Source organism: Erinaceus europaeus, chromosome 4, assembly GCF_950295315.1.
Source record: "Erinaceus europaeus chromosome 4, mEriEur2.1, whole genome shotgun sequence".
In the NCBI taxonomy this organism is placed as follows: Eukaryota; Metazoa; Chordata; class Mammalia; order Eulipotyphla; family Erinaceidae; genus Erinaceus; species Erinaceus europaeus.
In genome coordinates, this window is record NC_080165.1 from 90669669 (window position 1) to 90684312 (window position 14644).

The 14644-nt window shown below is 39.5% G+C and overlaps 2 protein-coding genes across 2 annotated transcripts in view; both read left to right on the forward strand.

Moving 5' to 3' along the window:
- LOC132538114 (uncharacterized) overlaps positions 1-3594 on the forward strand; it is a 33029-nt gene extending 29435 nt beyond the window's left edge. The window contains exon 2 of the mRNA XM_060190040.1: positions 3452-3594. Coding sequence (XP_060046023.1) covers positions 3475-3594 — 120 coding nt within the window. The 5' untranslated portion in view covers positions 3452-3474. The remainder of the gene's footprint in view (positions 1-3451) is intronic.
- An 11-nt stretch (positions 3595-3605) lies between these two features.
- The window catches only part of CILK1 (ciliogenesis associated kinase 1), a 49091-nt gene continuing 38052 nt past the window's right edge, over positions 3606-14644 (forward strand). Inside the window, exons 1-2 of the mRNA XM_016185321.2 lie at positions 3606-3724; positions 8912-8966. Of these exons, the coding sequence (XP_016040807.1) occupies positions 3624-3724; positions 8912-8966 (156 nt within the window). The 5' untranslated portion in view covers positions 3606-3623. The remainder of the gene's footprint in view (positions 3725-8911; positions 8967-14644) is intronic.

Sequence of the window (14644 nt, forward strand, 5' to 3'; positions counted from 1 at the left end):
CTTTACCATGTGCATGACCCAGGTTCAAACCTGGCCTCTACTGCTTGAGGGCCAGGCTTGAACCTAGGTCCTGTGCTCTGATCCCTTTCACTTTTTTTCTCCCTCTACCTCTTTGTCTATTGATATATATCTCTAAGGAAAAAGAAAATCCAGAATGATAAAACCCCAGTGCTGACAAAAAAAAAAAAAAAAATAGCTCTACAGACAAAGGGAGTGATCTGGGGAGTTGTGGAGCTAGATCTCTTAAAAACTCTTCTGGTTACATGATAGAGCATAGTGAAAGTGGGGGAGGAGGAAGATAGCATAAAGGTTATGAAAAGACTTTTCATACCTGAGTCTGTGAAGTCCTAGGTGCAATCCCCTGCACCACCTTATGCCAGAGCTGTGCAATGCTCTAGTAAATAAATAAGAAAATGTAATAATAAAAGAAAAAAAGTAACAAAAATCTCTATTAAGATACTTCCCTTTAAAAAAACACACACAGTGAATACAAATGGTCATAACTTTTTCATTTCTTAAGCTTTCTTAAACTTAACCAGTCTTCACAAGAACTTAGACTAAATATATCTTCTTTTTAAACTTTGAACTGGGTGCTGGGTGATGGTGCACCCAGTTAAGCACATATAGTATGAAGCACAAGGATCCAGGTTCGGGACCTGGCTCCCCACCTACAAGGGGAACGCTTCATAAGTGGTGAAGCAGGTCTGCAGGTGCTATCTTTCTCTCACCTTCTCGTCCCCCCCTCTCCTCTCAATTTCTCTCTATTCTATCCAATAAAATGGAAAAAAATGGCCGCCAGGAGCAGTGAATTCATAGTGCTGTCACTGAGCCCTGGCAATAACCCAGGAGGCAAAAAATAAAATAAGCTTTGAAGTAATGTTAGCTTTTGTTTTAAATTTTAAAACTAAAAATCTAGATTTTTTTAAAAATTTATTTATTATTGGATAGACATTGAGAAATTGAGAGGGAAATAGAGAAAGAGACAGAAAGACACCTGCAACTCAGCTTCACCACTTATGAAGCTTTCCCCTTGCAGGTGGGGACTAGGGACTTGAACCTCAGTTCTTGTGCACTGTAATGTAAGTGCTTAACCAGCTGCACCACTGCCTGGCCCCAAATCTAGATTTTTTTTTTTAAATCTAGTTTGCGACTTTCCAGAAAAGTTAGAAAAATAGCACAGAGTGTTCCTGAAAATTCTTCACCCACTTTTCCCTGATATTATCAGTTTCTCTGACCACTGGACAATGATCAATACCAGGAAATTAGCATTGGTACGACACTATTAACTAAACGTCAAGCTTTATTTAAATTTCACCAGCTTTTCCAATAATGTCTTCTGTTCCAGGACCCTATCCAGAACTACACATTGCTTTTAATTGTCCTGACTCCTTAATAATTTTCAACCTGTAACAGTTCTTTAGTTGTTCATCATAGATTTATGATCTCAACACTTTTGAGAAGTACTGATCAGCTGTTTGTAGAATGCCATTCATCTTCAGTCAATCTGATGCTGTCTTTGAATCAATTGAGATTCTGTATTTTTGACAAGAATACTACAGAACTGATATTATGCCTTTCTCAGGCCATGGTACCTAGGGTATGTGACATCTTGTGTATTATTATTTTTTTAATATTTATTTATTCCCTTTTGTTGTTCTTGTTTTATTGTTGTAGTTATTGATGTCGTTGTGTTGGATAGAACAGAGAGAAATGGAGAGAGGAGGGGGAGATAAAGAGGGAGAGAGAAAGATAGATACCTGCAGACCTGCTTCACTGCTTGTCAAGCAACTCCCCTTAGGTGGGGAGCCAGGGGCTTGAACCGGGATCCTTATCCCAGTCCTTGTGCTTTGCGCCACCTGCATTTAACCCACTGAGCTACAGCCTGACTCCCTCATCTTGTGTATTATTAATGGTGATGCTGATCTAGATCACCTGGGCAAGAGTTTTTCTAAATTTCTCCCTGCAGAATACCATCTTTTCCTTTGAAGTAAATAACTAAATTGGAGATGCTTTGAAACTGCAGCTACCACGTTTCTCTTCAAACTTTCATTCACTAATGCATACATTAATGAGTCTTATATGCACTATATCTTATGTGTCACTTGCCTAATGGTGACTCTGGTGGTGCTAATCTGTATTTATTATCTTATAGTTTCTGGATTAGGAGTTTGGGCCTGGCTTAGTTGTGATCTCTATTTTAGGGTATTTCAGAGGTTGTAATAGAAGTTGACCACTGATACATGCTCATCTGAAGGTCGAGTTGGAGACAGATTCACTTTTAATCTACTCGCATGATTGAGCTACATTCAGTACCTTGTGGGTTCTTAGATTTATTTCTCTCTTTCCTTCTTTGTTTAGTGATTGCAGTTCTTCTGGAAGGAGAATAGACTGGATTTAATTGCCTAATTCCACATGATTCCAATCATTGTGATTTTTTTTTTTTGACAGATTTTTTTTTGTTTGAACCTTTGACTCTTCAGATAACTAACTAGTTTGGTAGTTGTATCTCTTAAAATGTGACTTATTATTATTTAGATGTTTATACTTTTGAATGCTTCTGTAAAGGAATTATTCTCATTACTATATCTTCTTTACTATAAGAAAACAGGATACTCTCGGTTTTATAAATAAAGGATCATGGTGTTATTTTTTAAGAGTTTTATTTTATTATTATTATTATTTTATCAGAGCACTGCTTAGCTCTGGTTTATAGTGGTGTAGGGGATTAAACCTGGGACTTTGGAGCCTCAGATACAAGAGTCTGTTTGCATAATCATTATGGTATCTACCCCGCCCTATCATGATGTTATTAAAAAAAAAACACATACACACAACTGAATGACTTTAAAGGGAAACATTTATGCATGTTTAGTTTATTTAACTTCTGACTATCTTGTTAATGTCTATCTACAAATAATTCAAGGAGCACATCTTAGTCTTCTACCAGAAAAAGTTTATTTTTTAGCATTTATTGACCTTTGTGTGTTTTATTATAAGTCGCAGCTTGTAATAATATAGTAATTAATTCTTAGCACAGGCAGCTGTAGTTATGACATAGGACTTAACACACAATGATTAGTCAGAAGAAAAACATTAAATCGCTGCTGATTCATTTCTGAGTCACTGACTAGTCTGCTTTATACAGATGGTATATCTAGCTTTATCAAAATCCAGAAAAGAGAATTATCTAGACCGGAAGTTGATAAACGTTTTCTGTAAAGTAACAGGTAATAAATACTGTGACTTTAATAGGTTTTTGCCACGACTACGCGACTTTGCTGTTAAAGTGTGAAAGCAGCTGTAGACATCGTGCAAATTAGAAGACTTGACGATGTTCTAATGTTTACAAATGGGCTGGAGTTTTAGTTTAGTGACCTCAGATTTAGACTGGAAAAACACGCCAACTCAAACTGTACATTAGCATTTTTCCCTGTCTTATTTTCCTTTTCAGGCAGAAGACTAACCTTTGAAAATATGTATTTGGGAGATAGTCACGTTCTACTCAATACCTTGTGCTGGTGCTGCCATCGGAAAATCTGGTTACATTCCGGGGAGGCCTGCTGCCATTGTAGGACTGAACCACCTCAGCCCTGAGATGAGTGTGAGGCCTGAGCAGGCAAACCATGAATAGATACACAACAATCAAGCAACTTGGGGATGGAACCTATGGTTCCGTCCTGCTGGGAAGAAGCATTGAGTCTGGGGAACTGATTGCTATTAAAAAGTAAGTTCTACCCTTCACACTCATGAATTCATCCTCAACTACATATTATCAATATAATTTTAACTCTATCCTTTCTTTTCCTTTCCTTTGCTTGTCTTTGCAAAATATCCAAGGAGGAGTTGGTGAAAGACATCAAGATGAAACTTAGACATTGATATCTGTGGTAGATTAAATAGTTGTTGTCTCTGGAACACATATTAAAGGTCTTAAATGCATTCCCACTTAAAATTTATTACTTTGCATACTGCACTAGTACTTTTTAAAAATACATTCTTATGAAATAGTAATAGATTAAGAAACGTTATTTAGTAGGAAAGGAAACTGATTTCATTTGGAACATGGACACATGTGGTGGTGACCTGGTTACTGTTGTCTTATTTTCCTCACTTCATTTGATCTTTTTAATCTGAGTCTATGCCTATTGACTGCTGCATAACAATTTAACCTAAGAGTATACATTTATTACCTTATAGTTCCTGGGTTAGGAATATGGACCTGGCTTAGCTGTGATCTCTGTTTTAGGGCCTCTGAGGAGGTAGTAATAAAGATGTTGACCACTAATACATGCTCATCTGAAGGTCAGGTTAGAGACAGATTCGGTTTTTTTTAAATATATTTTTTATATTTATTTTTATTTATTTATTCCCTTTCGTTGCCCTTGTTGTTTTATTGTTGTAGTTATTATTGTTGTCATTGTTGTTGGATAGGATAGAGAGAAATGGAGAGGGGAGGGGGAAGACAGAGAGAGGGAGAGAAAGATAGACACCTGCAGACCTGTTTCACCGATTGTAAAGCAACACCCCTGCAGGTGGGGAGCCAGGGCTTGAACCAGGATCCTTATGCGGGTCCTTGTGCTTAGCGCCACCTGCACTTAACCCGCTGCGCTACAGCCTGACTCCCGAGACAGATTCATTTTTAAATCTACTCACATGTTTGAACCACATTCAATACCTTGTGGGCTGTTGGATTAGGATCTCAATTCCCTGATGGCTATTGGTTGGCAACTATGCTTGTCTTTTGACACATGAGGCTCTCCAAAAAGTAAGACAATATGTAAAATTCTTTTTTGTTGTTATTTTTTTTAAATAGTGGTTTAATAATGATTAACAAGACTGTAGATAACAGGGGTACAATTCCACAGTTCCCACCACCAGAGCTCCATTTCCTATCCCCCTCCATTGGAAGCTTTCCTATTCTTTATCCCTCTGAGAGTATGGACCAAAGATCTTTATGGGGTGTAGAGGGAAGGAGGTCTGGCGTCTATAACTGCATCTCTGCTGGACATGGACATTGGCAGGTTGATCCATATCCCCAGCCTGTTTCTATCTTTCCCTCGTGTGATAGGGCTCTGGAGAGGTGAGACTTTGTTACACATTAGTGAGATCATCTGCCCATGGAAGTCAAGAAGACATTATAGTAGAATCTGCACCTTTGTGGCTGAAAGACAGTAAGATATAAAGCAGGGCAAATTGTTCAATAAACAGGAAGCCAAAGGTAGGAATGGAATAGATGAAACTACTATGGGTCTTTGTGTGGGAAGAAGCTAGGAAGTCTACTGTAGGTATATTCCAAGGGGCCCATGACTTTAGTAGTTTTTGCCTGAGCCTGATAGCTAGCATGCAGGTAGACTAAAAGTATTATCTGTGAAGATGGTGTCAGAGTTGATAATAAGACTAGAAAGCTGGCTTAGGTTAAAGAGTAGCTCCCAAATATGAGGAAAGTATATACCATTAACTGTTTACCCCACTGAACTAACCCAAGGCTCATATATATTCATATTTAGTATAGTAGCCCCATGTAAGCTCTGCATGCTTGTCAGTCTGAGCTTGCAGTCCATGGTCAAAGACAGGACTAGATTCTAGATTGCTCTCATTTTAGGACTAGTCTTCCTCTAGTGGCATACTAAGTTGGCCCAGCCTTCTGCCAGAGAGTAGAACAGCCCCTACCATTGCTGCTGTACAGTGAGGGTGAGGTCCTGGATAGGCCCACAAGAGGTCTTACGATGATATTCCTGATGAAAGTGACCAGTGATGGTGGAGAAAGGAATCTATTAGAGGTCTAGGCCCATCATATCTATGTGGGAATCCAAGGATTCCTTGAATATGTCAACTTCTGTCATTAGGTTATGGGGCCAAGAGAGCAATGAGAGAGCACTCTGTCAAATGAAAGCCACAACTTTTTGCTTTCATAAAATGATCATAGAAGGGACATCACCTCAAATTTTTGTATTCTGTTGGTTAGAAACAAACCATTGAAGAAGAAGGGGTTATTCCCTGCTGTCAAGAGTAGAAGGTATGAATCTGTGGGGACCATTTAAAGTCTATATGCTGTTGCTTACCTGTATACACTTGCCTTTTCAATGTCCCCATTTGAGGCGGGGGTCCTACATTTCCAATTCATCATATCCCAAACTGAATTATATCTACATTCCTCCTTTCTTGGCCCAAAACTGTTCCTCCTTTTAGTCTTCTCTGCTTTGATAAATGATCCTACCATCCCCTCAAAGTCTGGGAATCTGCCTGATATCTTTCTATATGCCCCTCCACTGGTCATTTATTCCTATGTATTCTCACTGCTAGATACTTGCCTGATTCAACTACTTTTGTATCCCCACTATGAAACTCTCATTCAACCTATTGTCATGTATTATCTCTACCACTAGAATAATTCTTTCAAAGGTCTCTAGCTCCCATTCTACCCAATTTCTAACATAGTCTTATGGGGTTAGTTTAAATGCATGAATCTAATTAATAGCATCTGTGCTGACTTTAGTGTCTTTTTTTTTTTAATTCTTTATTGAGGGATTAATGATTTACAGTCAACAGTAAAATACAATAGTTTGTATATGTGTAACATTTCTCAGCTTCCCACACTTCCATTCAACCCCCATTATATATCAACCCTCTGCCATCATCCAGGACCTGAATCCTTCCCCTGACCCCAGAGTTTTTTACTTTGGTGCAATACTGACATTAGTAGTGCCCATCAACATCTCAAGGACATAAGGGAGACTCTAAACTAAGGTGCGTCATCTTAGAGTGGATTCTGAAAAGATCCCCAGCAGGGCACAGAATTGTACACCACAAGACACTAATGTCCGTTGGCAAATGTGACATAAAAGGACACATTTGGCACAGATGCTATGACTTTCTGCTATGTCAGTTCCTTAAGAGATGCCTCACTCATCATTTTATCTCTAGTGCTGGACGAAGTTCCTGCACACAGGAGGGACTAAATTATATTTGGGGCTTGCATAAAGGGAATTAGCCAGTCAACCAGGAGACAGTGTTATGTTAGAGACAGTGTCAGAATAAGGTAACTAAATGGAAGTCTATCTATTGTCATCCAGCAAGGAGACATCAGAAGAATTCTGTAGCTTCTCTGTATTTGTTTGTTTGTTTGTTTCCTGTCCCATCTTATTTTATAGGACTGCTGTAAGATTCAAATGAGAAGATATGGTTATAGTAATACAAAATATATAACCTTGAAACTTGTATTTCTGGTTAACTAGTAGGGCTTTCTTTCTCCCCCCCCACCCCAAACTCCAGACCAATGGTTGGTGAATTTTTTCTATAAAGGGCCAGAGAGTAAATATTTTAGGCTTTGTAAATGTGTTCTCTGTCAAACTCCACATTGCTTTTATAATGCAGAAGCAGCCATAATTCAAATATAAGTGATTGGCCATGGCTGTGTTCCAATGAAAGTTGATTTATGGAAATAGAAACTTGAATTTCAGGCAGGAGTAGATAGCATAATGGTTATGCAAAGAGACTCTCATGCCTGAAGCTCTGAAGTCCCAGGTTCAACCCCACACAACACCATAACCCAAGCAGTGCTCTGGTATTTAAAAAAAAAGTTCATATGGTGCAAAGCACAAGGGCCAGTGTAAGGATTCCGGTACAAGCCCCCAGCTCCCCACCTGCAGGGGGGTTGCTTCGCAAGTGGTGAAGCAGGTCTGCAGGTATCTATCCTTCTCTTCCCTTCTCTGTCTTCCCCTCCCCTCTCAATTTCTCTCTGTCCTATCCAACAACAACAGCTATAACAACTACAACAAGGTCAACAAAATGGGAAAAATGGCATCCAAGAGCAGTGGACTCATAGTGTAGGCACTGAACCCCACCAATAAGGCAAAAGAAAAAAAAAAGAAACTTGAATTTCATATAACTTTCATGTCACAATTTATTATGTTGCTTTTCAGTTGTTTACTCTACAACTTAAAATGTGAATAGTGCTCTTAGTTTATGGACCATATAAAAACAGTTAGTGGGATGGAGCTGGTCCATGAGCTAGTTTGCTGGCCCCTGTACAAAGGAAACAAGACACTGTGTTTTATAATAAGATAGCAAACAGCCATATACAACAGTTAAATCTAAATGTAATGTAGGCTAAATTTTTACTTCCTGTTTTTTCTTAGCAGCATTCCCAATGCTATGTCAAGTAGCTACTATATTGGCAGCACAGGAACTTCTCTTGCACAGTTCTGGTCTAGATAAAATAAATCTAAGGGAGTTCCTTCATGTCAAATTTAGCTAATTAGTGATAGAACAATTGTAGCCCAGATTGCTCTGTACTGTATTACACCACACCTACTGGGAAATTTTTGTGACGTAGGAATGAGTACACTGGTATATCGCTTGTATGTTAACTTGGACATTGTAGCACTTGATAGAAATGGAATCCAATTTTAATCACTATTTATTAGGTTTAGAATAAAAACACTTAAGATATTTAAATAAAAAAATGTAGGGAAGAAAGGAAAAAAGTTTAGTGCCTGGGAGATAGCATATGGTTATGCAAAAAACTTTCATATCTGAGGTTCCAAGATTCCAGGTTCAATCCCTAGTACCACCATAAGCCCAGAGCTGAGCAAGTACCCAGGTTTTAAAAAAAATACTTAGGGGCCGGGTGGTGGCACACCTGGTTGAGTGCACATGTTACAATGCTCAAAGACCCAGGTTTGATCCCCTGGTCCCCACCTGCAGGAGGAAAGCTTCACAAGTGGTGAAGGAGGGCTGCAGGTGTCTCTCTGTCTTTCTCCTTCTCTGTCACCCCATTCCCTCTCGATTTCTACCTGTCTCTATCCAATAAGTAAATAAATATAATTTTTTTAAAAAATTAAAAAATATTTAGCATGTATAGTTTACTTATTAAGAATAAACATACTCTTTTTTTTTCCTTCTCTTTTAGAATGAAAAGAAAATTTTATTCCTGGGAGGAATGCATGAACCTTCGGGAGGTTAAGGTATTTATTAATACACCTGGGAGTAATTTACGCTTGTACTTTATGCACACCTAGACTTGTAGTTAGTCCAGTCACTCTGTTTTACGGTGCCCAAAACAGACCAAATAACATTATACAGCTAAAAGATTGTTAATGTTGTTATAATATTGATTGTATTTTTTTAAGACCTCAAAGTAGTAATATCATCCAAACCACAGATTTATTCAGATTAGACTAGTTTCCCACCAGTGTTTTTTTTTTTTCTTTCAAGATGTGATCAAATTTAACATTTTGAAGTGTACGGTTCAGTGCTATTAAATACCTCATGTTATTGTCCTCATGTCCATTCCCACTATCCAGCTCCAGGACACTTTCTATCTCAGAAAACTGACTCTGTCCCCATTAAACTTAAACTCCCTGTGAGTTGCCTCATAATCCACTTCATAGAATCATATCCCACTGTGTGTGCTGTATACCACATTGCGTTTATTCATCCATGTGTCTGTCTTAAAGTCCTTACCACCCACCGGCTCTGTCTCTTTAGTGTATTGATGTGTTTTGTCATTCTCTCTAATCCAAGAAAGCCATCTCCATCATCCCTGATGCCTCCACCACTCTCCTTTTCTTACCTTACCTTACAGACTCTTCTTTTCCTTTGTTGGTCTTTTCTTTTCCTACAGTTGACTTTCCACTTGGTTGAGTTAGGGCCCACCCTCCATTTGCTGAAGCTGCTCTTTTAAAACTTTTCAGGTGCCAAGTTTAGAATCATTTTCTCAGATAATTGCTCCCTGCAGTGTTTGGTGCTGTTGAGTTTGTATTCCTCTCCTCTCCCAATGTTGTTTGGCTCTGTTTGTCCAGGTATTCTACTTTTTTTTTTATTATTGCTTTTGCCAATTATTCTGTGGTTCACACTTTATATATTAATGACTTCTCAGATTCTGTTCTTAGTGGTTTTTTGTTTTTTTTTCTTTGCTCTGAATTCTGAGAGCTTTCACTGATTCCCCTAGCTTCAGTAGTCTATCTTGCTCATGGGTTAGTGCTCACCTAACCACAGGAGGTCCTGGACCTGAGCCCCAGCCCCCCAGGTGTGTTCCATAGATGGTAGAATGGTGCTATGTTGTCTTCCTTCCTTTTTTTTTTCCCCTTTGACCACACACACCCTGAACTAAAAAGAATGAAAAAGTTGACCTAGAAACACCGGTATTGCTTAAGCTAGAGGACCAGCTGTTGCATTTAATTCAAAACATATTTCTATGTTTTTCTTCTACATTTGATTTGGGGCAGAGCATGCTGCCTATTTTTGTAGATAAAGTTTTGGGGAACACAGCCACGTCCATTTGTTTACACATTGTTATATGACTGATTTCATATACTATGGTGGCAGAGCAGGGGCAACATGGCCTATAAAGCCTACATTATTCACTCTTTTTTAATATTTATTTATTTTCCCTTTTATTTTATTTTTTTAATTTTTTTATTATCTTTATTTACTATTTGGATAGAGATAGTCAGAAATCAAAAGGGAAAGGAGTGGTAGAGAGGGTGAGAGACAGAGAGACACCTGCAGCACTGCTTTACCACTTGTGAAGCTTTCCCCTTACAGATGGGGGCTGGGAGCTTGAACCCAGGTCCTTGCACATTGTGACATGTGTGCTCAACCAAGTGAGCCACTACCCAGCCCCTTATTTTCCCTTTTGTTGCCCTTGTTGTTTTTCATTGTTGTTGTAGTTATTATTGTTGTTGTTACTGATGTTGTCATTGTTGGATAAGACAGAGAGAAATGGAGAGAGGAGGGGAAGACAGAGAGGGGGAGAGAAAGATAGACACCTGCAGACCTACTTCACTGCCTGTGAAGCGACTCCCCTGCAGGTGGGGAGCTGGGGGCTCAAACCAGGATCCTTACTCCAGTCCTTGCACTTTGTGCTACCTGCACTTAACCCACTGCTCTATTGCCTGACTTCTCTCCCTCCCCTTTTTTTTTCCTTTACCAGAGCACTACTCAGCTCTGGTTTATGGTGGTGAAGGGAATTGAACCTAGGACTTTGGAGCCTCAGGCATGAAAAGATGAAAAAAAAATCTCTTTGCATAACCATTATACTATCTACCCACTCTGTCCCTTTATAGAAAAGTTTACTCATCTGTGCTTGAGTGTACATCTAGCTGCTCGGTGTGTGTTGGTGCTCTGATTTGTCAGAATGTCTCCTTCCCCACACTCATATTTCTGTCCCTCCTATTAACAATCACTTTCACCCAGAAACAACAGCTCATTTTGGTGTGCCATCCTTTTCATCCATCCTGTGTGCTGTTGCCAAAATGATCTCCACAACACTTGGCTGTTCACACAATAATCACCCTTCATCAAGAATGACATATGACCAGGTAGCACCTAGAATGCTTTACATGCACTATCTTTCTTCTTTGTTGTTCTTTTGTTCTTTTGTCATCACCACTGGGGCTTTGCCACTCCAGGCTGACTTTTTCAGAGAGAGAGAGACATGGCAATACCAAAGCTTTCTACTATGAGATAGGGCCTGGCTCAGACCTGGATCACACAAATGTCAAAGCAATCACCTTTCCAAGTGAACTATCTTCCCAGTCTGTCTGTCACTATCTTGCTTTATCCTCCTAATATCTGAGGAAGAAAATGTTAATATCTTGAGTTTACAGTGTATTGGCTTACAGTTGAGAACAGCTGAGGCTGAGAGACTCAGTATCTTATGCAGAAAAGCTTGGCTACAAACCCACGTTTGTCAGAAGGCATCATCCAGGATATACTTTGTCTTCCTGCTTCTCCTCCTGTTAAAGCCTTCAGGATGAGTTTCCCCTCAGAACCAAACGGGTATGGTTCTCACCTGTCAGACCTGGAGTGTGTCACTCTACTCCTATGCCTATCCCCCTGAGAGGCTTTCCTCCTGATATACCTACTCCCTCCACTGAGTGTCTGGCATTTCTTCTCTCATTTCACATTTCAGATAGTACACTCTTTGGCCTCATAAAGTATATGTTTCCTTTCTTTTTTTTTTTCATCGTCTCTTTCTTTCTTTTCTTCTTCTTTTAAAATTGTCAGCAGGGTTATTGCAGTGGCTGGGTGCCTGTATAACAAATCTACTGCTCCTGGTGGCCATATTTTCCCATTTATTTACTTATTTTATTTTCTTTTTTAAAAATTTTTTTAATTATCTTTATTTACTTATTGGATAGAGACAGCCAGAAATTGAGAAGGAAGGGGATGATAGGGAGAAGGAGAGAGACAGAGAGACACCTGCAGCCCTGCTTCACCACTCTCGAAGCTTTCCCTCTGCAGGTGGGGACAGGGGCTCTCGAACCCGGGTCCTTGCGCGCTGTAACATGTGCGCCACCGCCCAGCCCCTTTATTTTTTCTCTTATGGATAGAGACAGAGAAACTGAGAGGAGATGGGAACATAGAGAAGAAGAAAGAGACTTGTAACACTTCTTCACTCGTGAAGCTTCCTCCTCTAGGCTGTGCCATCTCTAGCCCCTCAAAGCATATGCTTTATCACTAAGCGACATTGGCTGTAAAATGAGTCACATGAAGTTCCTCACACAATTTTTTTTCAGTGTTAAAATTAGGCAAACTTTGACTTACCTACCAGCCTCTCTTTAAAACAAGACCCATCACCCATTATTCAACATGATAATTGATGGTCAAAACACACTTAGGGGACTGGGTGGTAGTGCAGTGGGTTAAACGTACATGGAGCAAAGCCCAAGGACCTGTGTAAAGATCCCAGTTCAAGCCCCTCGGTTCCCCACCTGCAGGGAGATTGCTTCACAAGCAGTGAAGCAGGTCTGTAGGTATTTATCTTTCTCCCTCTCTGTCTTCCCCTCGTCTCTAGATTTCTGTCTGTCCTATCCAACAACAACGACAGCAATAACAATAATGACAACAACAATGATAAACAACAAGGGCAACAAAAGGGGGGAAAAATGGCCTCCAGGAGCAGTGGATTCGTAGCACCTAGCCTTAGCTATAACCCTGGAGGCAAAAAAGAAAAAAAAATCACTTCAGACTAAGAGCTGAAGGAACTTTTCTCCTTGCCTAGAATCCTTTTCTTGAAAAACTTTAAAACATTTTATTTTCCTCTGCATAAATTGTCATCTTTCATTTGACTGCTCCTTTATTGGACCTCTCAGTCATTGTTGTGATGTATTTTCAGCGAACAGGCAGAAACAATAGCTATAGTTCATGAGAGATCAATGAATATTTGCAAGTTAAGCAACATTTGCGTTTGTCATTCATGGATAACTAGGAGTTTGATCCAATTAAAAGAAGATTTATTTTAATTTGATTGGGTCATTCCAGAAGGAGCTGGCCAGTTGGCTAAAACAACTAAGAATTTCCTACCAGAGATGCATCTTAACAGGAGTTTGCTCTTCCAAAAAGTGTCTCCAGGAGAGTTTTGTTCTTATTCAGTGACCATATTTCTTTTTTTTTTGTCTTTATTTATTTACTTATTTAAAAAAGGAGACATTAACAAAACCATAGGGTAAGAGGGGTACAACTCCACACAGTTCCCACCACCAGATCTCCATATCCCATCCCCTCCCCTGATAGCTTTCCTATTCTTTATCCCTCTGGGAGTATGGTCGCAAGGTCATTGTGGGATGCAGAAGGTGGAAGGTCTGGCTTCTGTAACTGCTTCCCCGCTGAACATGGGCGTTGACAGATTGATCCATACTCCAAGCCTGCCTCTCTCTTTCCCTAGTAGGGTGGATCTCTGGGGTAGTGGAGCTCCAGGACACATTGGTGAGGTCAGTGACCATATTTCTTCTCTCTGCAGCTGCTTCAAGTCACATGATCATATTACACATTCCCCAGCTCTGATCCCTTGGGTACTTACTCTCTTACTTAATATCCTTGAGATTTAGAAATTCATTTCAACATTTTCATCTTTAGACTTTGTATGTATTTGTTTTATAGAAGGGGGATTCTATTTTAAGGAAATTCAAAGATAAAGAAGGCTTTACAATTTATCATTATCAGACTCACTTCTCTGTGAAAAGATTTTTTTTTTTAATTAAAGGGCCTGATCCACTGACCAAAGTGACCCTTTGAGGCTTCCTTAAAGGAGACAGTCTAGCAAATTCTGATAATCTGGTAAACTGACCAGCAACTGAATATGCCTCTGACTTTCATGTGGGAGGCTAGTAGCTATTCACTAATACAAAAGTCTTTTTGTTCACCACTAACAGTACTAGTGATGCAAACAGAAAATAGTTGACATATGACTATACTCATGTCTGTGTTCCAGGAAAAAGAAAGCTGCACATGTCCAAGGATGAAAAATCAGAAAGTTGTACACTATTTTCTGAGCCACTCTATTGTTCCTCGCCCCATTGGATATTTCTTTTCCTGAAAGGAGAGATTTTTTTTTTAATCTCATTTTCAAGGCCTCTCCTTTTCCTTTTTTCAAAGTTCACATATCAAGGTGCCCTTGTGACTTATGGACATAAGTCAGTTGCAAACAGAGAGTCAGGCTGGCAATCTCTCTCTATTTGAATTATTTCCTGTTTCAACTGTCTACAGTTGTTGATATCAACTCAAAAGCAACTATCTTCTTGAATACTAAAACAAAGTCTCAGCTTCCTCAGTTGAGTGCCCTCTGACCACTTGCATGGCATGAATCCCTCCATCTGGAAGGAATGGACCTGTCTAGTAGTGGGGGCAGCTAAACCTA